Source organism: Sceloporus occidentalis, unplaced genomic scaffold (assembly GCF_023333645.1).
Source record: "Sceloporus occidentalis isolate IW3139 unplaced genomic scaffold, rSceOcc1.0.p SCAF_3, whole genome shotgun sequence".
In the NCBI taxonomy this organism is placed as follows: domain Eukaryota; kingdom Metazoa; phylum Chordata; class Lepidosauria; order Squamata; family Phrynosomatidae; genus Sceloporus; species Sceloporus occidentalis.
The window spans coordinates 164,239,662-164,264,429 of NW_028316983.1; the positions used below are offsets into that span (position 1 = coordinate 164,239,662).

The 24,768-nt window shown below is 39.9% G+C and overlaps 1 protein-coding gene across 11 annotated transcripts in view; it reads right to left on the minus strand.

Annotated features, from left to right (window-relative positions):
* Positions 1 to 17,770, minus strand: part of LOC149317042 (serine/threonine-protein kinase MAK-like) — a 44,102-nt gene extending 26,332 nt beyond the window's left edge. For 6 of the 11 annotated variants that reach the window (XR_016280561.1, XR_016280562.1, XM_089516714.1 and 3 more), the window contains exons 1-7: positions 17,629 to 17,768; positions 9,975 to 10,267; positions 7,978 to 8,032; positions 4,695 to 4,816; positions 3,284 to 3,363; positions 2,030 to 2,162; positions 1,778 to 1,949 (exon numbers count right to left, since the gene is read on the minus strand). Coding sequence is in view for 9 of the 11 variants with exons in the window: in XM_089516714.1 (XP_089372840.1) it covers positions 1,778 to 1,949; positions 2,030 to 2,162; positions 3,284 to 3,363; positions 4,695 to 4,816; positions 7,978 to 8,032; positions 9,975 to 10,075 (663 nt within the window). In the remaining 2 variants the exon portion in view is untranslated. Of the gene's footprint in view, positions 1 to 1,777; positions 1,950 to 2,029; positions 2,163 to 3,283; positions 3,364 to 3,974; positions 4,359 to 4,694; positions 4,817 to 7,977; positions 8,033 to 9,974; positions 10,268 to 17,628 lie in introns of those variants that run through there. The other 5 variants (XM_089516715.1, XM_089516713.1, XM_089516719.1 and 2 more) reach the window with 4 other exon arrangements.
* Positions 17,771 to 24,768: the final 6,998 nt, after the last annotated feature.

The window sequence follows — 24,768 nt, forward strand, 5'->3', positions numbered from 1 at the left end:
AAGGTACATATATATATAAAAAAGTAGTCCTTAAAGCAAAAATATAAAGTTATTCATTCTATTTTTGAAAACCTGGTTAAAAAGGCAACTTCTCTGCTGCTCTTATGTAAATAGTCAATGGTTTGTTTTGTTCCATGGCAGTAGAATGAGCTGTAGAGGACAAGTGAGTAATCTTGAGAAAAGGTGGTATTCAAACCCTGTGAGATTTACATGTGAAGCAGATTTTTAAATGATTTTTTAAAAATCTAAACATTTACAATTGTGAAAGATTGTGAAAATACTTATTTATCAGAGTTTTCTTTGTCAGTTTATATCTTAAAATAAAATCCAATGATATTTTGAGGCATGTATGCTTAACCCATAGACTGCATGCGGATGTTAGAAACTTTCTACTTAGAATGCATGCTTTGTGGTGCTCTGTCTACTATTTCCCTCCACTGTTAGCCAGGTGGCAAGAAACACTTCTTCACTTCTAGTATCGGGGGGGGGGGGGGGGGACTATCTTGATCAGGATTTCTGAGAGAAGAGAGGCTCTCAAGCAAGTAGATTCAAGTAAGATTATTATACAACAAAATCCAAAATCCACAAAAAGGTGATACCTTTATTGGCCAACTAAAATGCATAAAATACATCATACAAGATTTCGAAGCATCAAAGGCTTCTTCATTAGACAAAAGTAGCAATAGCAATAGCAAGTACATTTCTTCACCCCAGGGTGCAATGATGCCACGCGCCACTCCATATAGCGCATGACATCATGGCTTCACCCAAATGATGCAGCATTGAAGGAGTGCCATATAGCCATATAGTCATGCCGTCGCAGCTATGGCTCCCTTTTGAGGACACAAAAAGGAGCCACTGTTTGTGGCTCCTTTTTGTGTCATTGAAAGGCCAGATCGGGGTCACAGCGTGAGGTTGCCGTGGCCCCATTCCAGCTAGGAAAGGGGCGGCAGCCCCTTAGGGGCCATCTATCGAGCCCCTAGGTTTATTCAAAATAACATTAAAATAATTTATATTTCAGAAAGGACAAAGAACAATAACTGTGATAGAAGTAATCTGAGGCAATACATCTTAAATACAAAGCCTTGCATTAGCCCTTTTACAGTATCTTAAGTTATCTGGCTTTTAGTATAATTGTGAAAATAAACACATCATAAGCCACCGCATACAATAGTTATTAACTTCAAAGTAAATAGTAATTCCAACTATTTACTATATAAATGAATTCAAATAAATGAATTCTCCCAAGAAAGCACTAATTAGTTTCCAAAGCGGTAAGTGAAATGAAATAAAACTGATAAGCAGCATCAAAACAAAAAGGTCACAGTACTGTTTATACTCGACTGTAAGTAGACCTCATATATAAGTCAAGGACAGGTTTTGAGGCCAAAATGATGGATTTTTATATGACCCGTGTATGTTGGGGTAAAATTTAGGGGCATGTAACAAAGGATCTAAATAATGAAGCAAAGAACTAATGCCAAGGAACTTATAAAATTCCAGCAGTGCTCACTTTAAAGGCTGGATGGCTGAAAGAACAGAAGGAGGTCAGTGCTTCCAGGACAAATTACACTCTTTCCTTTCACCAGGGGACGGTTCACTTTTTTGAAAATGAGAATTAAAGTAGAGTATCTACATTGACCCATGGATAAGCTGACTCAGATTTTTTGGGTCAATTTTTTTACTTAAATTTCTGAACTTTTACATGAGTATATAAAGAAATACCCACTCATTTTATTTCCAACAACTGGAACAGTGTGTTTTCAAAACAGCTTACCTTTTTTGGTGTTCCTAACACTTGACAGATCTTGAAGATTTCATCAACTTCACTTGTCCCTGGAAAAAGTGGTCTTAGTGTGTACAGTTCAGCCATGATACTGCCGACTGCCCATACATCAATAGGAGAACTATAAATTGAAGATCTCAGTAAAACCTCAGGTGCACGATACCTGTGTTTGTGAAGAGAAACAGCTAAATACATTTGTGCAGATAAGAGACAAGTTATGACCCTATTGAATAATATACTTACCATCTAGTGGAAACATAATCAGTATATGGAGGCTGAGATCTCAGTTCTCTAGCCAGTCCAAAATCAGCTATTTTAACAAGTTCTGGGCCCATGCAGAGAAGGTTTTCCGGTTTCATATCTCTGTGAAAAAATCCTGTAAAAACAGACCACGAAATAATTAAACAAAATGATTATTATATAAATTGCTACCTGAAATAGGAAACAAATTTGAAATTCTATTGAAAAATACAGAGTTTTTATCTTTAATACATGTTTTACTATGTCTAGAAATTTTAGTCAAAAAATTGACCCCAAAAATCTGTGTCAGTTTATCCAAGGGTCAATGTAAGTATCATACTCTTAACTCTTACCAAAAGAGGAGCCAGCCTCTGATGAAAGGCAAGAGCTTAATCTGCCTCGGAAGTACTGATTCTCTTCTATTCTCTCATCTATCCGGACTTTAGTGTGAGCACAAACAGTGATGTCTGCTTGAATTTTTTTCATTCTCTATATCCTTTTTTACACACCCCTAAATTTTACCCTCGACCTATCAATGGGTCATATCAAAAGCCATAATTTTGGCCCCAAAATCTGTCCTCGATTTATACATGAGCTCGACTTATAGTCAAGTATATATGGAAATCTGTTTTAAAATCAGATTGTAAAATATCTTGATTCATATTAATTGATCTATTTCTGGAAGCTGACACACTGAAGAGATTTTAAATACTGCATTATTAGATATCTAAAATCTAGGCCTGTCAATTGATAGAAGGATTTTAATTTGATTAACTGCTCTTAAACTGGTAACATAAGAGTAACTTTTCTGCTGGTCTGCTTTTAAACTGGTAACATAAGGGGAACTTCTCCAAATAATGAATAGTGAGACAATTGCAGATCAAATTAATGAGCCAAAGCCAACAAATCATTGTCAGGAGAAAAGCTGAAATAATCAGTTTGATCTAGATGTGAGAAATGAAAATAAACACTCTCTCAGGAAAAACAACAACAATAAAGTAGAAAAAAGCTGCCAAGTTAAAAGCTGCTATAATTTAATTACCAATACATGATACTGTTCATTCAGAGAAAAGCAGGATGACCGATGAACCTTTCAGTGAGAAGCTTCACCTAGTGCTTTAGCAGTAAGTAATAAAATTAACATGCCAATTACAATTTAAAACATATCCGTCATACTTTTCCAGTTACAAATACATCTGTCTCATCACCAGCATTTGCTTCTCTTTGTAGAGAAAATTAGAATAGCAAGACACTTACCATGTTTGTGTATGAATGCTAACCCTTGCAGTATCTGATACATAATATTCCTGATGACAGACTCAGGGAACAACTTGTTTCTATGAGGAAATAAATAAATTAAATCAACATTATTGATAACATTAAAAAATTTTGTTACTGAGAAAGCAGGGCTTTTGGCCTTAACAGCTTAATATATACCAAAACGGAAGACACTGAATGTTAATTTTATTTGTTCCCATGAATTTATACCCCATTTCTCAACCTAAGGGTGCCCAAAGTGTTTTGATGTTCAAAACTATTTTTAATTAAATTTATTTATGATGTTCAAAACTATGACAAAATTTCACTGACTGACATAGGCCTCAAGCAGACAGGCAGAAAAGAGTGGCCTAAAACTGCTTTTTCTGAGAGGGGGCTGAGCCCCACTGACTGCACTGCCCACTCCCATGGCGGCCCGCATCCACATACCACAACTGCAAGGCATAGCATTAAACTGTGCTGCTGAGTATTTTTAAAAAATATTTTCCCTCTACCATCCCTGTGCACCGCCAGTGTCAACCTGGTGCCTAAATGACTGTGCCTGCGATCTTCCACCATTACAGGGCGCTGGTGCAGATGTGTGTCCAGTAAAACACTGGCAATGCACAATCATGCCCACTTCACCCCATGATCCCTCTTGGACTGTGTGGTTTGCATATGTTATACTTACAGCCATTGGAGGTGTCATACTTTCCCTTTTTTGCATTGCTACACCAACCACCAACTCCATCCTTTTTAAATGTGTACCTGCACCAGTGCATTTATACACTGGTTTAGTGTTAGGGTTAGGATGGAGTGCTCCTTTGGGGCCGCTCTCATGTCGGTCTCGTATATGCTCAGTAGAAGGTATACACTTTATTTTTCGTTCTTTTTAGTCTGGTTTTCCCTCCTTTAGAGCAGCTGTGGCGCGGTTTCCAACCACTTCCAGGGCATGTGTCATCTAAATGCCATGCCTTCAAAACGGCCTGAAACCACTTCTTTTGGCCAGTCTGTTTGAGGCTATATGTTCAAAGTCTTCAGTTTCTCTTGTGACACACAGGAATCACAAGGTATCTCCAATTTAACTCTCTCCTAAAACTACAAAAGGAAAATCAAGTGAAACTTGAGTAATGCAATTGCCTTTCTCAGAAGAAAATGTGAACTGTTTTAAGTTCACTCATAAGTAAATTGTTTTAAAAAGTTTCAGCTCATAATAAGAGTAACCCAATAGTTAGAATTATTACAAATGAGCCAACTGCATCAGGTTCTTTGCTAGGCTCAATCAAATGTTGACATTTTGACATTATTCAAATATCAGTTACCTTTCTAAAGAATAATAAAGAAAATTAAGAATAACAAAAAGAAAAGTCACATAAAATGAGTTAGTACTGAGCATTAAAAGCAGACATACCTGTCTTTCATTAGCTGATAGAGATTTTCTTTCATATATTCAAAGACAAAATAAAGGTGGTCATTTTCTCGAATAACTTCTTTCAGCTTTATCACATTGGCATGATTAAGTTTTTTCAGAGACTGCAATACATCAAAATGAATTATTTTGATGTTGTCTTTGATTCTAACATAAGTCTGTATAGAAGTCAGCGGCCTGGGAATAAACCAATACCCAGTTTTAGCACATGGAAAACAGTCTTCAGAGCAAATACAGTACAACCCCCATATCTGCAGGGAATGTGTTCCCAGACTTATCGCTGATACTGAAAATTGATGATAAGAGCACATCCTATATTTCCGGCAGAAGTTGACCATAGAGTCGCACTGGAGGATCATATTTTTTTCAAGGCAGATTAAATGAAACCACAGGTACCGGTTTCACGGATAGAGGGGTTGTACTGTATATTAGGAAAGCCAGACATGAGGCTACCTGCATCCTTTTCTCACTGCACATGGGAAAACATACTAAGTATTAATATTTTATTTTCACAATTTCCTGTTTTATATCAACCTATGTATGGATCAGTATCTTCTCTTAAATGAACATAGATCTCTTTACCTTTACAATTTAAAACACAAACAAAAGCTGACATGCTACTGAAAGAAATGAATAGATCCACTCAGCTCCACACATCATCATCAACATCATCATCATAGGATTTATTTATATGCTGCCCAATCACTGGGATTCCGGGCGGCTTACAACAGAGGGGATAATAGACAGTTCCCTGCCCTCAGGCTTACAATCTAAAAAAACACGACACAAAAGGAGAAGGGAATGGTGAAGGGGATCAGGTCCAGCATTCATCTCTCCCTCTGAGGCCTGGACCAAGGCAGATGGACTGGAGGGAGGGGTCTTCTTCTTTGGCCTTCCTAAAACTATAAACTAACTCACGGGTTGTTCCCACTTAAGATTTGAAACGATTTAAAATACAACGTTTTTAATAAAATTGATTCAAAATAACCCTGGTCTTATCCAGCGTTCCGAATCGCTTTGTTCATCGTTCCCATCTGGTTATTTAAATCGAAGTTTTTACCTGCAAGCGTTCCTACTTGGCATGAAATCGGTGTTTAAATAAAGCGATTCTTCTCCTCCATACCTTATTTGGAGCTGTCAATCAATAGTACGTCAGAATGACGTAACGTTAATCCGGAATATTTGGAAGCGATTTACCTTTTGGCATCGTTTCCATTTCATTGACAGCCAGGGAGAATCCCTTCAGAGAGCACAGAGATCAATGGGAGAGGCTTCTGGCAAAGCGAAGCTCTTTCCAGAGGAACTATGGGATAGGATTTGGAGGGCAGCATCCTTTCTCCCAAGAAAGCCAGGGAAAATCCCTTCAGAGAGCACAGAGATAATGAAGGAGGCTGCTGGCAAAAAGCGAAGCTCTTTCCAGAGGAACTATGGGATAGGATTTGGAGGGCAGCATCCTTTCTCCCAAGACAGCCAGGGAAAATCCCTTCAGAGAGCACAGAGATAATGAAGGAGGCTGCTGGCAAAAAGCGAAGCTCTTTCCAGAGGAACTATGGGATAGGATTTGGAGGGCAGCATCCTTTCTCCCAAGACAGCCAGGGAAAATCCCTTCAGAGAGCACAGAGATAATGAAGGAGGCTGCTGGCAAAAAGCGAAGCTCTTTCCAGGGGAACTATGGGAGAATCCCTTCAGAGAGCCCAGAGATCAATGAAGGAGGCTGCTGGAAAAGCAGGGAGGGAGCACTCTTCCCAAAGATTCTCTTTCCAGGGTTGGAGGAGAAGGCAGATTCCATTTGAGAAATGGAGGGAGAAAGGCTCTATCCCCACCCCCCCAATTGATCAGAGCCCTTCCTTGCCTGGGTGAGATCAGATGCCTCCTCGCGAGGAGCCTTCCCTTCCCTGTCTTGGCGAGATCAGTGCCCAAGCGGGCAGGGAATGTCTCCTTGCGAGGAGCCATCCCTTCCCTGCCTCTCCTCCGTTAGAAATGGGCTCTCCCCACACAGAGGGGAGGTTGCAATCCACCGGGGGAAGCCTTGAGCAGCCGGGACTTCAGGTGTTTAAAGAGCTGAAGAGATTAAGCGCCTGTAAACCATTAAAATAAAAAATAAAAATAATCCTTATCTCTTATTGAAAGACCGCAGCGGACAAAGGGGTGAGGGAAGCAAAAATGGCGACAGCCATGACGGATGGGGACAGAAAGGGCAACTCCCCCAAGGACAGCCCCATCGCACTCCGCTCCTCCCATCCATCTAACGCTTTCAAAGGCTGTCGTTCCTATTTAAATGCTCCGGTTCCTAAATCGAATCAATGGAAAAATGTAGGTCAGACCCTAGTGTTTTTTTAACACGTGTTAAATGAGGAAAGCTCGAATCAAAATTTTATTCCGCTCTACAATTCGATTTGTAGTGGAGACGATTGCGGGTTGCTCTAGAACCGTTCTAGGTTTAAATCAGATCCTAATAGGAACGCCACTCCTTGGATTCGATTCAGAACGCGGGGTTTCACCTAGTGAGAACAACCCGTTAGTCAGTCATGAATTTTTTAAATAAGCCTGTTTGCCCTGCCTACACAATCATACATTAAGGTAATCAGATTCCAGGCAAGAACATTTTCTGTAACTGTATTTATTTATGATCTGCCAAATATTTCTCTGCAATTTCTTCACTCATTCTGCAAACTTACACAAATCCCCCCTGATCTCTTTTTAAATGAACACATCATACATGGCAGTCAATCAACAGGGGTGGCAGGCAAGCTTAATTTTAAGAAAAAGTTTGCACTTATAAGGCAAGGGATGGGTGGCTAGATATTAGCTAACTTATGTTAAATATAGCATAAATCCTTTGTCAGCACCTAGTTGTCTTCAAAGGCCTCTTTGACAGTACAGTAAGTATGAGAGTATCGAGGCCTAATTTAAGCACGATGGCAGCAGGATGAAATCCTTCTAGTGCTGTATGCAAACCGCTATGCAACAAAAACAGTGCTGGATACCATCCATGCACTAACTCTGAAAATGCACAACTGATAGCACAATGGGCCTCAACTAATATAACAGCATTGCTGCACAAAGGTCCAAGTCTCTAACCTAAAAATGGTCTACTAGCAATTTCTGCTGCCCCAGACATCACTTCCTCAAAAGTCTACTTTTATTTCAGTACCAGCATCAGGAGGTTCACCTTGGGGGAACATAAAACAAAGAACACAAGATGCTAGAAAATAGGATAGCAGTTCTAACACTTCTCTTAAAATTAGCATTCCATTAGCATTACCTTGACTTCTCTCAGATTCATACATTCATCCCAAGAGTAGAACTTTCTTTTCATTCTGAAATAAATAACACAAGAAATCCATGCTTCATAAAAGAGGGAAAACACAATCAGAAAACAAAAAGGTGAGCAAAAGAGGCCCAGTATCACAAAACCATTACTTAATTAGAGTGTGAATCAGATTTAATTAATATCAAGACAAATTAACAAGTCTGAATTGTAAAAATGACAATAATAAAACTAAACAAAAGTCACTACAAAGAATTTCAAGGAGCTGACAACTAATGTGTGCTATACAGCAATGTATAAGAACCTCTCTCTGGCAGAATGGCAGCTCATTTAACATAACCCAGCCCACACAACTGGGACGGGGAAAGTGTGGCCCTCCAAACAGTGACAGACTGCAACTGCCATCAACCCTAGCCAGTACTGCCCACGTACAGGCATAATGGGAACTAAAATTCAACAACTTCTAGAAGTCAGGACCTAGCCCACAACTACCATATGGAATCCTAAGGCTGCAGTTCATGCAGTCAGAGGCAGCATCCTAACTAAGGGCCGGTACATACCGGTGGGAAGTGATGTGGCGGCAGCAGTACTAGGGGTCAGGAGTGCGCAGCAACCACACACTCCCAAGCCCGAGTTTGTGTGGATGGCACCATCGTTACGTGGTGCCGTCCACACAGAGCGTGTATAGATTACGCCACACGTGCGCCACATCCAAACAGCGCAGCATGTGCATGACGTAACCACGATGCCTCAAGGCGGAAGTGACACCTTGGCGGCGTCACAGCAAGGAACTCCATTTCAGATCTCCTTTCTACTGCGGATCATTGCTGGGGTCCTGCGGTTGCCACGGCAATGATCCAGAGAAGAAAGGGTTGGCCTCTGGCCATCCCTTTCTTCTCATCTGTGCCGGGCCCATATTAAAGTGATTGATCATCTCAACATATATATTTCATTGAGGCAGCCATACGAGGAAGAATACACCTGAATTATGCAGCACAAGCCATCAGGAATTTAATCACACAAGATTCCTACATGGCTTAAAGCATGTATTAAAGTTTCTCAAACATCAAGCGCACTGTATATTGTTGTTGCTGTTGTTATTATTATTATTATTATTATGAGATGGAGAACAGTAACAGATTAAAATACAACACATAACATCAAAAACAGTTAATTCAGTTTAAATACATAGCATCAGTTTAAAAGAATACATAAGACCAAGACATATTAAAACAGTCCACAGTTTAAAATTCATAATTTAAAAATCATCTGGATATGCCTGCTAGAGGATACTGATCTTTAATGCTGTTTTAAATTTGGACAATGTATTCAGATGTTGAATCTCTTCTGGCAGGTCATTCCACAATCTTGGGGCAGCTGAAGAAAAAGTCCTCAGGCTGGCAGTTGCCAACCTAGTCCTGGTCATTTGGAGTAAATATCCCCCAGAGGACCCGAATGCACAGGGTAAACTGTACAGGAGGCAATCCTATCGTTAACATGGACCCAAACTATGTATGGCTTTAAAGGTAATAACCAAAATTTTGTACCTTGCCTGGAAACTAACTGGCAACCAGGGAAGTGATTTTAATATCTGATGTAATGTGATCACTTCTAGAATTACCATCTAGCTGTCATGTTTTGAATTAATTGAAGTTTCCAAATTTGTTACAGAGGACATACAGCACATTGCAGAAGTCCAGCCATGAGGTTATCAGCACTACTATCTTTATGTCATTCAACTCTAGTAAGAGGTGCAGTTGGAATAACAGGTGAAGCTGACAGTAAGCACTCCTGGTTGTTGCATCTATCTGAGCTGTCATTTGAAGTGATGGATCCAAAAGCACTCGCAGGCTCCCATGTATATAGACATGTATCTATCTAGAACTTTTAGAATCAAGTTCCACTGATCTTAGTGGGGTTTACCTTTGAATAGACACCTACAGGATTGCACTGTCAAGCATTAAAAAGGATGGCGATTTAATGATACCTACCTTTTGATGGCCACAAGCTCCCCTGATTCATTGCTCTTCCCCATCAGCACACTGCCATAAGTTCCATCCCCAAGTTGCTTCATGGTGGTGTAGCGATTCATTTTGTAATGGCGGGTTAGCCAAATTCTAAACAATGTTGAAATTATAACTTTCCAGAACAGTGTTGTTACATGAGTGAGTAATCTGTCATAGTAGTTGCTTAAGTCATCAGTCTTCTTTCCCAGTATTATAACCACTATATCCGAAAATAACGTAGCAGTGAAGGGAATAATGCTGCCATTCTTACAAGCATCCTTAAAACAATAAAAATATTTTTATTTAAATATTTTATTAAAAAGTACATTATTGACACAGAACAATACTATAACTGCAACTCCCATAACTTTTTGTAATTGCTCACTCTGCCCAGGGATTCTCATACAGCAAAATATCTGGATGGCCAAACATTCTTCATCGTAGAGGTAAAAGCAAACTATAAACGGCTAATAAGAAAGGAGAGACCAGTGTAATCACACTACAGATTCTAAATATTATGGACTATGATAACTGCTACTACAGTTAGTGTAATATCTTAGATCAAAACCTAGGTGAGATCAATAGCTCATAATTGTACACAGACCGTTACAAAATAATTTATTTGTAACTTCTGTGTACATTTATGAGCTATTGATCACACTTAGTTCTTATACTTCGAAGTAAATTTGCCCAAGATTGTTCTGTTAGGCTAAATCAGTTTGTTAACAAATCTTGATGTAGTATTCAGTGGTTCCACTGTAGTTTGAATGGGCAATTGAATTTCAACTTTAGGCAGCTATTATAAACCCACTTAATAGGATATACGTTCCACTGAAAATGACAAGACTTACCTCTAGGTAAACCTGTATAGGATGACCAACTTTTATTTAAAGACTAGCTAAACATTGTGTCCTTCTATTTTAAATTATAGGTTTCTATCTTTTATGGGTTTTATTGGGTTTATGATGCCAGTTTCCAAACTGATAATAGTAGCATACCTTCTGCATGGAATGTTCCAAACCACATAATGTAGTAAATATAAAATGCCTAAGGATCCAAACAGACAGGCCAAAATAAAGCTGCTTCAGTTCACTTTGGAGGTATACTGTTTAAATGAAACATGCATCTTAAGAGGCCGGAAGCCGCGCCAAAGCAACGCTCCAGTCCTAAGGAATGAAGTGTTGCTTTGGTGCAGCTTCTGGACTCTTAAGATGCACATGTCATTTAAACAGCATACCTACAAAGTGACCCGAAGCAGCTTTATTTTGGCCTGTCTGTTCGGGCCCTAAGTAACAAAAGCAGTTCACCATCCAAACTGCTGTATACATGAAAAGTGATATTCTGGTACTGCTGATACATAGGTAACATAAGTGGGCCTTGACTAAGGCATTTCCTCCAAGATATTTCTTCTCTTGTATTTTACAGTTACAAACTGCAAACAAAGAAGCCCAACCTAGCTAAAATTGAAGGCCACAAAGGAAACAAGTATGAAGAATGAAATGGAGCAGGGTATTCAAAGGAGAAATCAAAAGACCAAAGACAAACATGTGAGTGACACACATGTAACTGTCAGCAGAAGTGGGGTAAAGCACAATGTTTTGCTGCTGCTGCTGTTATTGTTTAATGGCCAATCAGAGCTTTCAGAGGTAGACTCTCAGCTTCATTTCAGTAAAACAATATCAAGACAACTAGTATCAGCCCACAAAGTATTCTATCTGGTCCAGAGAGTATTCTGTACAGCTTCATCTCCTGAGTCATACGTAGAACAAAGATACAAATATACAACATTAAATTCCTCTGGGAGTAACCTGCTAGGAGGAGGAGGAAAAATCCTATTGTAAACAACAGATTGTGCTTTACTGTTGAGGACATGCAACCAGTAATCTCCTCAAGCAGGATTAAGGAAAGATTAAAGGAGAGGACAGATAGAGGACAAGTTGGCATTACTTGATTGATCTTAACCATATTGGAAAAGTTGCAGGAAAAAATAGCTATGGATCAAAATAACACCCATTTAACTGATATATTGATATATTGTGATGTTATCCTTTTAAATTAAATTTCAAACAAAAGATAAATTCTAGTAATGGCATCATTAACACAGCTAAAACTCAGTCTGTATACAGTGGGCCCTTGTTTTCTGCTGGGGGTTTGGTTCCAGGTCCCCCCATGGATAACAAAACCCGTGGCTGCTCAAGTCCCATTAAATATAATGGCATGGCATAGCAAAATAGTGTCCCTTATAATAAAATGGCAAAATCAAGGTTTGCTATTTGGAATTTATACTTTTTAAAAAATATTTTCAAGTTGTGGATACTTGAATCCATGGATAAAAAAAAATCCGTGGATAAGGAGGGCCTAATGTACATAATTTCCCCAGAACCTTTCACTCTTCAGAATAAAAACCTTCAGAAATGCTGAGATTGTCAGAAGAGTAACCTCCCCATTAGTAAGGCTAGCAGACATTCTAAGTTGTCAATGCTCGCTAAATGTCCAAGACCACTGTCAGTCTAAAATTACAGTCAAAATAAAATAATTTTTCTGTTTGTCATCTAAAAACACTTGCCCTGTGCCTTTGAGTTATTTCCAACTTATGGCAACCCTAAGGTGAGGCTATCACAGAGTTTTCTTGGCAAGACTTGTTCAGAGTGGGTTTGCCTTTGCTCTTCTGAAGCTAAGAGAGTGTGACTTGTTGAAGGTCACCCAGTACGTTTCCCATCACCAAGCAGAGAGCCATACCAGTCCCTTTTATAAAAATTATTGTTAAATACAAATTTAAAATTAGAAAGTAATAATCCTAAAAAACTAATTTAATGTAATGATATGTGAAACATCAGAAGTAACATTATTAAAAGCCAGGTTAGGAAATGGTAATAGGAGTGTTAGAGAAATGGGACAAATAATAACAAATAGGGAGTCTCTTCCAAAATGTTTACGATTCCATGCCCTTTAGACATTTGGCTAATCAAATAAAGTGGCATTATTTAGGATACTTACTAGGCATTATGCTGTTACCCACTATCTTAAAAGTGAGAGGCTAGGCTTTAAATACTGTATTCAAAACAAGAAATAATGTAAACACAGCTTCATAAATGCGGCATTACAGATTTTTCCCTAAAGAATGTATTCTGTAAGACAATGAGAAATGGTGGGTCTTGTGGGCTTTTTGAAGTCTAGTGGACTAAATGGTAACATATGATATCTTAAAGATGTATTTTGTTCTTTATTGTGTAAGCCAATGATGCTCAAAGTGGTGGTCTGTGAACAGGTGCCAGTCTGGAAGCCATCTGTTGCTGGTCCCTGGTGAGTTTCCAGGAAAAAAAGAATCAAATATAGTCAATGGGTATAAATACTGTACTATTCTGTGGCACTACAGGGAAAGAAATTTGTCAGTCTCCCATGTTAAAAAGTTTGAGAAGCACTGGTGTAGGCAACTGTCCATGAACCTGATCAAAGTCTGATATGCCATTCAACAAAAAGAGCAACAAAATGTAACAAAGGTCCAAAACACACTGCAGAAATAATCCAGTTTGAGGCCGCTTTAACTGCTCTGGCTCAATACTAGGGAATTCTGGGAACTGTAGTTTTGTGACACATTTAGCCTTCTCTACCAGAGCTCTGGTGCCACAATAACTTACAATTCCCAGGATTTCCTAGCATTGATCCAAGGCAGTTAAAGTGCTCTCAAACTGGATTATTTCTGCAGTGTCTTTTGGGATCAGAGTTATCCAGCTCTATCCCACTTACTGGGAAAAACCCATATATGCCATTTATATTGCAGTAATTAAAACTACAGTGCAACGCCACATCAGCACAGCACAGCAAACTGTAGTATTGTACAGTAGTGTCAAAGAAAAGTTAGAAGCAGTAGTAGCACAGGTGTACTGACCATTACAATTGCACCAAAATCAGGCCTACGTTTGCACTTGGAGCAAAGGGATAATAATGGCTAGGTCTAAAAGGTTTTCACATATGCAGAATGCTTCCCATACAGCTACTGTCAGGGCTAAAATGACAACGTTTAGTCCAACATCACCTCACAGGACTGGACTGCAACGTAGTTATTCTAGGGTTTATATACCATGGATATCAATAAGGAGACATGTGGATACAATCAAGTTACATCTTGTGGATGTCAGTGAAACTTTTAAAAACCTTTCAACTTATCTATTTCTTACTGGAAAAAGGCCACACTGATCATTTCCAGAAAGCATAGGCCTTTCTTATTAGTTTCACCTTCATTCTCATAGATAAAAAAAAAAGACATCATGAATACTAAAGAAATGAAAGCCTGATGATGCTGATCTTGCAAGCAGTTTTTTTTCAAAGAAAAATTTGACTTTACTAGAATTAATAATACTTGCACAATTTATTATCATCATCAACCCCATTCTGGATAAAATGTGAAGGTTTTCAGAAACCTAAGCGGAATATAACCCGTATGAAGCTGCATCTGCACTGCAGAAATAATCCAGTTTGACACCACTTTAACTGTCATGACTCAGTGCTATGGAATACTGTGATGTGTCATTTTGTGAGGTATTTAGCCTTCTCTGTCAGGGAATTCTGGTGCCATAACAGATCCCAGGATTCAATAGGATGGAGCCATGAACTAAAGCAAGGTCAAAATGCATTGTTTCTGCAGTGCAGACAAAACTTACAATTTGTTTCTCATGTATACTACAGTACAGTAAAGTCACAATAACCATATTTGTTTTAAAGAATAACTGAGGAAACCCTGGAATGTACCTCTTTCTAATTAGTATGCTTAAGAACAGAAAGTTATAACTAATGTTCACTCTCAGAAACTTTAGAGGCGGGTGCTTGACAGAAGAACTACTTGCTCCTGTTAACAATCGCAAATGGAAGTGTTTCAATTGGAGCTGGATGTTTGCATGGAATGTACTACTGTTAGCATTTTGAAAGAGTTCATCTTGCATCAGTTTTATTTCCTTGTTTACTCCAGCAGGACAAACTGTTGCGGTTGCTACAGTCACAAGTGGTTCCCAAGGTAGTAAAACAGGCCTTTTACATCCTTCCATTCATATGAAAACTGCAGCTTTCATTTTACAACTAAAGAGCACAGTTAATTTTTCCTGTCCTTGGCATTTGTACATCTGCCATCATTCATATGGTTAGGAAAGAAACTCCTTTCCTTGCAATATTTGTGTCCAGTCTATCTAGAATAAGAGGCATCCAAGCTTCTTCTATCAATTTTCTTATCATCAGCTCTTGACAATATTTACTTTAAAATAATAGAATAGCAGAGTTGGAGTGTCCTCTTACTGTCAGGAGGTTCTTTCTATTGTTTAAGTGAAATCTCTTTTCCTGTAGTTTGAATCCACTGAATTGATGTGCCACATTAACTACAAACACCAATGCCAGGATCTAACAATCTTGTGTGTTTTGTGTGCCTTCAAGTTCATTCTGATTTATGGTGACCCTAAGGTGAAACTATCAACAGAGGTTATAGATATGGACAACCTGTCAAAATTGCTGAAAGAAGAAGTATATGAGGAAGATAATTTAAGTTGGAGACCCTTTATTGATTTTTGTGAAAAGAGATGGAAAGCATAAGTATAAATAAAATCACAGATTAAAATATGATGGTGAAAGGGATATATGGCAACTAGTATAAAGAGAAAATATAGATATAAGGTTGACGTATGTACAGTTATTATGTTTAAAAATGTAGAATGGAAAGAAATGTTTAGGAGGGAAAAAATTCAGATGAGATATTTTTAGTATGGCCCCATACAGACAGGCCAAAATAAAGCTGCTTCGGGTCACTTTGGAGGTATGCTGTTTAGATGATGCATACGTCTTAAGAGTCCGGAAGCCATGCAAAAGCCATGCTCCAGTCCTAAGGACTAGAGCTTGGCTTTGGTAGGGCTTCTGGACTCTTAGGACGCATGCATCATTTAAACAGCATATCTCCAAAGTGACCCGAAGCAGGTTTATTTTGGCCTGTCTGTACGAGCCCTATATAAGATAAAGAAAAGACTGAGATGGTTCTAAGGAATAGATAATGAAGGAGGAACAAAGAAGAGAGGTGAATGAGTGATATGAGAAGATATGTGTAAGAGAGATCTAGGATGGTAAAGAATGATATGTGAGGGAAAAGGGGGGGGGGGGTTGGAAGAGAAGAAATGTGTTATATTATAATGTGAGAATGTAAATATATATGTGTGTTTTTATATCTTCAATAAAAAAAGAAACGATATTGTTTTCTTGGAAAGTTTTCTTCGAAGGAGGTTTGCCATTGCTTCCCCTTGAGGCTGAGAGCATGCGACTTGCCCATGGTCCCTCAGTGGGTTTCATGGCTCAGCTGAGAAACAAGCCCTGGTCAATTGTGACAGAAAATATCTAATTTGAATGACAAAATAAACAGATGGGATGAAGTGATGAATTAAAACACCACTTTTCAAAAATGAAGAGCTTGAGGAGGGAGAGGAAAGATTGTAGGCTACCTCAAAAACCCACCCACCCATTGTAGGTAGGTTTTTAAAAAAGAAGCCTATAAAGTGAATGGAAGTGTTTCAAAGGACCATACAGACTAACTTTGTAGAATAAAATACAATGCACATCTTAGCAGAATCCCTTTAAGATGGCATTGTACTGGTTAGAAAGACCAAGGAAGATGAAGGAATCTCAGAGCCCAGTCAGTTTCACAGCCTTACAAGAAAGTCCAGAGGAGGAAAAAGATGAGCAGAGAACCTTTTATGCCGCCTTGAGCTCTTTGGGGGAAAAGGACATAGGCAGAATAAATGAAAATGCCAGCCATAGATGCAGGCAAAACACCAGGAATAAATCTGTAAAGGGGCAGACGTAAGGCTTTACTATTGAGCAGTGGGGTTTTTATGCCCCACACCCCACAAGGAAATGTCCCATTAGTGTTTTCACCCCCTTGTTGTTGTGTGCCTTCAGGTCATTTCTGACTTAATGGTGACCCTAAGGATGAGCCTATCTTGAGGTTACCATTGCCATCCTCTGAGGCTGAGAGGATGTGCCCTGCCCAAAGTCACCCAAAGGGTTTACATGGCTGAGCCTGGATCCGAACTCTGGTCTCCAGAATGAAACCGCCACTCCATGCTGGATTGCATCCCCTACAAAAACAAGATCACACCTGAAGATGAAGGAATCTATAATTTTTGAGCCACAAACTGAACTAGTCTGGAAAATCAGTATGGAAAGGGATCTTGCATCCCCTTTGAGACAAACTGAAAGAAGGAAACTGGCAGCATGAGCGTTTGGATCACTTGATCTACTTCCTCAGATGCTTTTTATTAACAAGGAAGGAGACTGAAATCTAGGAAAGCTCAGGCTGCAGACTTCTTTCTTCCAGTCAGTCTCCAAGGGCTACAATATCTCTCTGCAGACTGGTTCTACAGACTAACAGGGCTATATAGACCTTTGAACCATAATAATAGTAGTAATAATATGCATCTGAGAGAGTAGACTGAAGTCACACACTCCCAGAAACCCCACCTGGCCCAAAAGCATGGCAGCCCCTGGTCTAGAGTAAACCCTGGAGGCTTGGGTTCGAATCCTAACTCTGGGGGGCAGGTCACACTCTCTCAGCCTCAAAGGAAAGCAATGGCAAACCCCCCGCATTCCCTCCAGGCCTGTCAGCACTCACTGCCTCGCTCCTCCCGGCCGCCTCTGGAGGGTCCGGGGCCTCCCCCTCCGGCTCCTTCCGCCGCTCTGCCCTCCGGCCGCCTCATCCCAACCTCCGCCTCCGGCGACTCGGCCCACACTGGCCTCGCTCCGGCGGAGGCGGCTGCAACAGCGGCTGCGCGGGCGACTCGTTGCCTAGGCAACAGCCAACGCGCATGGAGGAGAGGCCGGGGATCAACGAATCCGGAGGCGAGGAGGAGTGGAAGGGGATAGGTCCAGCAACTGACCAGGATCCTGATTGGCTGAGCCGCGAGCCTTGTTTAAGCCACTCTGAAGGCGAGCGCGGAGGTGAGGAGGAGGAGTGGAAGGTGATAGGTCCAGCAAGTGAAGGGGGCGGGCTCTCGAGCTCTGCTAGGATTCTGATTGGCTAAGCCGCGAGCGTTCCAGACAAAGAGAGCGCACCTGCTTGCCTTTACCGCTAGGGGGCGTGAGCGCAAGCTCTGGACGGCTGTTAGCTGTGTATGAGCCATGGCTGCGTTCAATGTTTTGTTGATGCAACACTTTTGACACTAAACTCTGTAATCCCCAACCTTTCCTCCTTCCTCACTGCCATTCTTTAGTTTTCCCGCCCTTTTGTGTCATGGTTTTCATCATCATTATTATTATTATTCCCTAAATTTTATTGTTATATTCTGTAATCCGCCTTGATTCCCTCAGGAAAAAGCGAAATATACATAAATTATATTATTATTATTATTATTATTATTATTATTATTATTATATTTATGCCCTGCTCTTCAGAAACGCTCTCAGTTCAGGCTCACAAACTGGTAATTAGACAAACAAATGAAAAAAATCCCATCAGCGATACCTTTATTGGCCAACCAAAACGCACAATGACAAATTAACATGCAAATTGAAAGTAAGGAAAGGACTGTGGAAAAGAAATGATTTCGACGAGAAAATGTGGAGAAAATGCATTGAAAAAGCATTAAGAAAAGGAGATGAAATGAAATTTTGGATGGTAATGGCTTCAGTGAAGGGGAGCACTGAGGTGGTGTATAAAATATATTTAGATATAATGTATTAGAATGTAAGAATATATATATATATATATATATATATATATATATATGGAAAATGTGGCCTAATTCTGCCTGTTCTCCACAACCGCCGGTGAACAAACTGAAATCGGCTTTTAACTCAGTGCGTAAAACTGACATCTAAACCGAGCGATCTGATTTATTCAGAGCAATTGTAAACGGTGAAATCAACCCCAAATGTGAACATAAAATGCAATTAATTATTTGTTCCTCCTCCTCCTGATCATCATCCACAATTTTGTCAAACTGTGGGACTTTCTTGCTCTGTGCCTGTGGATTCAAGCAATTCTTCTGACAAAGGAGAACTGGATCTGGATCAGCGGCTCTCAACCTGTGGGTCGAACGGCCCTTTCACAGAGGTCCCCTACCACCATCGGAAAACACATGAGGAACTGAATTAAAGGGTCGCGACGTTAGAAAGGTTGAGAACCACTGATCTAGGTCCACACAAGTATCTTTGTAGCACCCCCTGAAATTCCATCCACCACCCTTTCAGGGGATGCAGGCTTCACAGGTTGGGAACCCCAGGACTAACTAAAGGATAGAAGTTGGTAACATGAGCTTTCGAAGACTTGAGCCTACTTCCCCTGATGCATTTATCTCAATATCACACTGTTGTAGTGCTATTATTATACCTTAATGGCTCTGGGTGCCTCCTGTGGAGTTCATATTTTAGTGGTGCCTAAGAGCCTAAGGATGCAGTGGTTCAAGTGGTTAAGACACTCTGCTGGATGCAAGATCGGCAGTTTGGCAGTTTGAAGCCCAAGTGCCCCATGATGGGGTGAGCTTCCATCACTAGTCCCAGCTCCAGCCAACCTAGCAGTTTGAAAGCATGCAAATGCAAATAGGTAAATAGGTACCATTTTGGTGGAAAGGTAAACAGTGTTCTGTGCAGTCATGCCGGCCACATGAACACAAAGTAGCCTCTGACGATGCTGGCTCTTCGGCTTAGTAACAGAGATGAGCACCGTCCCCTATGGTTGGACACGACTTGACAATCTTGTCAATGGGGAATACCTTCACCTTTACTTAAGAGCTCTCTGGCTGAGAATTCTCCACATCCAAATCACAGGGTCATGGAAGCATAGATTCATAGAGTTAGAAGAGACCAGAAGGTCCATCCAGTCCAACCCCACTCTGCCATGCAGGAACTCACCATCAAGGCACCCCCGACAGATGTCCATCCAGCCTCTGTTTAAAGACCTCCAAAGAAGGAGACTCCACGACACTCTGAGTGTGTTCCACTGTAAACTCCACTGGGATTGGTAGTTCTGTGCGATACTGAGTAATTTTTGTCGGAGAGCTCTGGTGCCACAACAAATCATAAATCCCATGATTCCATAACATTGAGCCATGGCAGTTAAAGTGGTCTCAGACTGCATTATTCCTGCAGTGCAGATGAGGCCTTGGATATCCTCCTACCTGAGTGGCATTATTTCTAAACAGGAAATGGCAAAAGTCTGTTTCTGTTTGCCTGTTTAGGACAAAAGAGGAGAGAGAGTTCAGTTGACTTACTCCAGTTGTTGCATCTGTCTCTTGAAACTCTCTGTCTCCCACAGTGTAGATTTAAACCTGTGTTGACAGATAAATTGATTCCACAGCAAGTCAACTGTGTAGAAAACCTGGGTAACAGACCATTTTCTGGAACCCAAAAAGATACGTCAATGAAAACATCAGAGACATTTCACAAGTAAATAGAAGTTCAAATGAAGTGTTGAAAAAGCTACTGCCATAAACCATAAAGCACAAAGACAAAGTTTTATTATTTACATAACACCAGATTTCAGTTCTGATTTCGTGAGCACCTTATACAGGGAGAAAAAGATGAAAAATGAGCTATTTGGAACTGAGATTATTAAAAAACAACAACACATTAGCAGTATAGATACTAATAGCCCATACAATGATTTCCATCAGAAATTAAACTGAATCAGCAGCTTTATACCTCTTATCAAATAAGTTATATGTTCATATTTAATGCTAACCTTGAAAACTTCAAGGTTTGTTGCCATCATCTTCATCTTCAAAATCTTATTGACAGAAAAGAATTGGCAGCAAAATTTGTAGATTCAGATCCTGATTTGACAGAAGTGATATTCCAGGTGCAGAGTTCAAATATCCAAAATGTACACGGAGCAGGGTTAAAACTATATGGGATAAGGCTAAAGTATCGAAGGACACAGGGATTGCCCATTTTAAAAGGAATCTTTTTCCTTGCTCATGTACATATTTTAACCTACATGTCTGTCAAAATCATGCCAACATATGGTGGATTTTCCTAATCAAATTAAAAGTAAAATTCAGGTTTCTCATGTAGTAGTTTTCTTTTGCGATTTCCTGTCTATTCCATCCACCATATTTTTGTCCACTTCTGGATAGAAGAATTTGAAACACAGGACATGATGATACAGGAATTAAATGGCCAATCAGATCTGCTCTGTATGTATAGATGTTGTGGAGAATTGTTATTTCCCACTAGAGTAGGCCCATTCAAGCAATGGGATGTTCATACATGTTGAGTCACTATTTAATAATTAATTCAGTTATTCTAATTAGATTCACAATTGAATTTGTGGCATACACAAATTATGAGAGCTTTTACCCTCCTTCCCACTTTCTGAGCCTTTTCAGTACCATCACTAATACTGACAAATATTCATTTTAGCTTTCCTATCAGTCATGTACCTTGGTTTTAAATCAATTTAAATCATGAGTATATATTGGATTCCAGATAATGAAGATTTTCACACAGCATCGCTATATCGTTCCTTTATTGTCCCAAAGTGTAGTGGAATCATCATAACAGATAGACGATTCCAAAAGATTTTCACATGAGGCTGTTAGTGTTCTGTTAGTGTTCTTAAAACGTTGATATATCAGAATACAACAATAAATGATTACAAAACGATTTCAAAACAGTTGAATTCTGATATATCAATGTTTTAAGAACACTAACAGCCTCATGTGAAAATCTTTTGGAATCATCTATCTGTTATGACGATTCCACTACATTTTGGGACGTTAAAGGAACGATATAGCAATGCCATGTGAAAATCTTCAATGTATATAAATACAGCAAACTCCTATTGATGCTTACTCAGAAGTAAATTCTACTGTGCCCAGTGGGCCTTACTCCCAAGTGTGTATTACAAGTGTGTTTTAGAATTACAACCTAAATGTCATACACTTTCAGTGCAATCATTTGCAATTTTGCCTGTTCAAAAGTGAGCATCACTGAGTTCAGTTACACTTACTCCCAAATAAACAGAGTACCAGCCTTTTAAAAAATGGTAGCTTACTTTTTAAGTAAATGAGACATCAGTCAGTATTTCTGCAGGAGGCTTATCATTTGTTGTCAACTGCCATCAAGTCTGTCCCGAGTCGTGGTGCCCTTATGAATGAGACATCACCAACCCCCAAACCCTGTCCTCCACTACTCTGTTTAGGTCCTCCAGTTTCAGGCCTGTGACCTCCCTGGTTGAGTCTATCTATCCATTGGCATGTGGTCTTCCTCTCTTTCTACTACCTTCTACCTTTCCTAGCATTATTGTCTTACCTAAGGAATCATTCCTTCTCATGATGTGGCCAAAGTATGACAGCCTCAATTTGATCATCTTGGCTTTCAAAGAGAGTTTGTCTTTTTGGTTTTCCACCGTATCCTCAGCAGTCTTCTCCAGCACCGCATCTTAAATGAGTTAATTTTCTTCCTATCTGGTTTTGTCACTATTCAGCTCTCACATCAATACATGGTGATGGGAAATAAAATGGCTTGAACAATTCTAACTTTAGTGCTCAGTTGTACATCTTTACTCTTTAAGATCTTGTCTAGTGCTTTCATAAATGCCCTTTCCATTCCTAGCCTTCTTCTGATTTCTTGACTATCATCTCCATTCTGATCAAGGTACAGGAAATCTTTAACTATTTTGATTTCCTCATTATCAAGATTGAATTTATGTAGATCTTCCATGCTCATTATTTTTGTTTTCTTTATGTTTATCAGTAGGCCTGCCTTTTCACTTTCTTCTTTGACCTTCCGTAGTTATGACTCCAAGTCCCTGAAGTTTTCCATGTAGTATGGTGTCATCTGCATATATTAGATTGTTGATGTTCCTTCTTCCTATTTTCTCTCCTTCATCTCAACCTAAGCTTGCTCTTCGTATGATATTTTCTGCATACAGGTTGAACAAGTAGGGTGATGAAATGCACCCTTGTCTGACCCCTTTGTCAGTTGAAAACCATTCTGTTTCTCCATATTCTGTTCTAACCATAGCCTCTGCTCTGAGGTACAGATTTCCCATCAGGACAATCATATATAGATAGGGATGCCATAACCCGCCTGCAGGCGGGACAATCCCGCTTTTGGCAGTCCTGGCCCGGTCCCGGTCCGGTTAGCGCCAAAAGCGGGACTTGTCCCACCCACGGCCACCCACCTCCTCCTCCTCCGCCCCCGCGTGCACCCTCCCTATGGCCACAGCCGCTCATGTGGCCGGCGGGCCTTCTGCCTCCTCCTCCTCCGCCCCCACGGACTCCTTTCCCATGGCCGCGCGCGGCCACTCATGCAGCCAGCTGGCCACCCACCTCCTCCTCTGCCTCCTCCTCCATGACTGCGACCGGCTGGAGGAAGCGCACGATCGGCCCACTTGCATGGCTGGGCCCTGGCCACGTGCTGGCCTCCAAAGGGAGCTGGTCCCCTTGAGGAGGCAGAGCCTTAGAAGAAGAGGAGGAGGCGGAGCAGACTCTGGGCCAGAGGGAGGGGAAAGGGCTCTGGCGCCAAATACAAAGAGGAAAAGGAGCAGGAGCAGCAGGTGAAGGGGAGGTGAGTGTCATTTTAGGCTTCCCTTATTTATTTATTTATTTATTCATTCATTCATTCATTCATTCAGGGCAGGCCTGTTTAAGAGACTCAGCGTGGTTTGTTTGCATTTTTTATTTTTTATTTTGTTAATTTTAATTATTATTAATATCCAAGTTTCCTTTCTTTTTATTTTATTTTTTGTTCTTTTTAATATTATTAACATCTAAGTTTCCCTTTTTTATTTTATTTTTTGTTATTTTTAGTATTTTTTATTTTATTTTTTTAACATTATTTTAACAATGATAGTGAGGAGGAGGAGGAGGAGGATGGTGATATTGATATCAGCTGGCTTCTGAGGCGTGCACTCACTCTTTCTGAAGCCGAGATGGTGTGACTATCCAAAATGCATTTGGGTGTTTGAATGCTAACAAGCCTGGCTTGCTTGGACAGTGATAGTGATGATGATGAGGATGGTGATATTGATATCAATCAGCTTCTGAGGCATGCATGCACTCTTTCTGAAGGTGAGACAGTGTCACGTTCCAAGGTGTGTTTTTGGTGTATTTTTTGTGCTTTCCCTTGACCAAGTACACACTTCTGAGAAGTACAGTTGGCACAACAAACCTGAAATGGCAAATCCACTTCTTGTGAAACCACCTTGACATGTTCAATATGCATAGCCATGTTAACCCATGCTAAGTGTTAAACCCAAGGGGTTTGGTTATGCAATAAACCTCTGAAATATGTAAGAGGCCATGTTCAGTAAAGCCATGCACAAACTGTACCCCTGAAACTCTGAATTAATTGAGCATCATATAGTTGTTCAAAATATCTCCTCTCTGTCAGGGACGGATATCTTTCTAAATTATGTTGCCCTAGCAAATAATTAATAATTTTATCATTCTTCTGCCTGTTGTGGGAAAGTCCTCAAATCTATGCAGTTTTCAAGGATGTATTTGTAGTATGGAGCTTATGGGTGCGGGCATATATGTCTTTGCATTATTTTCTGTGCAAAAATGTATTTACTCTTAACAGAAAATCATATTTGATCAAAAAAACCTTTCCCCCCCACCACAGATTTTGGGGGCCATAGAATGGATTCAGTCCACCACAAATCCACCTAATCATTCTGTATTTATTTTTTTAAAAAATATGAACATTAAAATACATAAATGTATGCACATATAAAAATATAATAATAATAATGATCTTTTATTTATATCCTGCCTACTCTGATTAGAACAGAGGCAGTTTACAGTAAAAG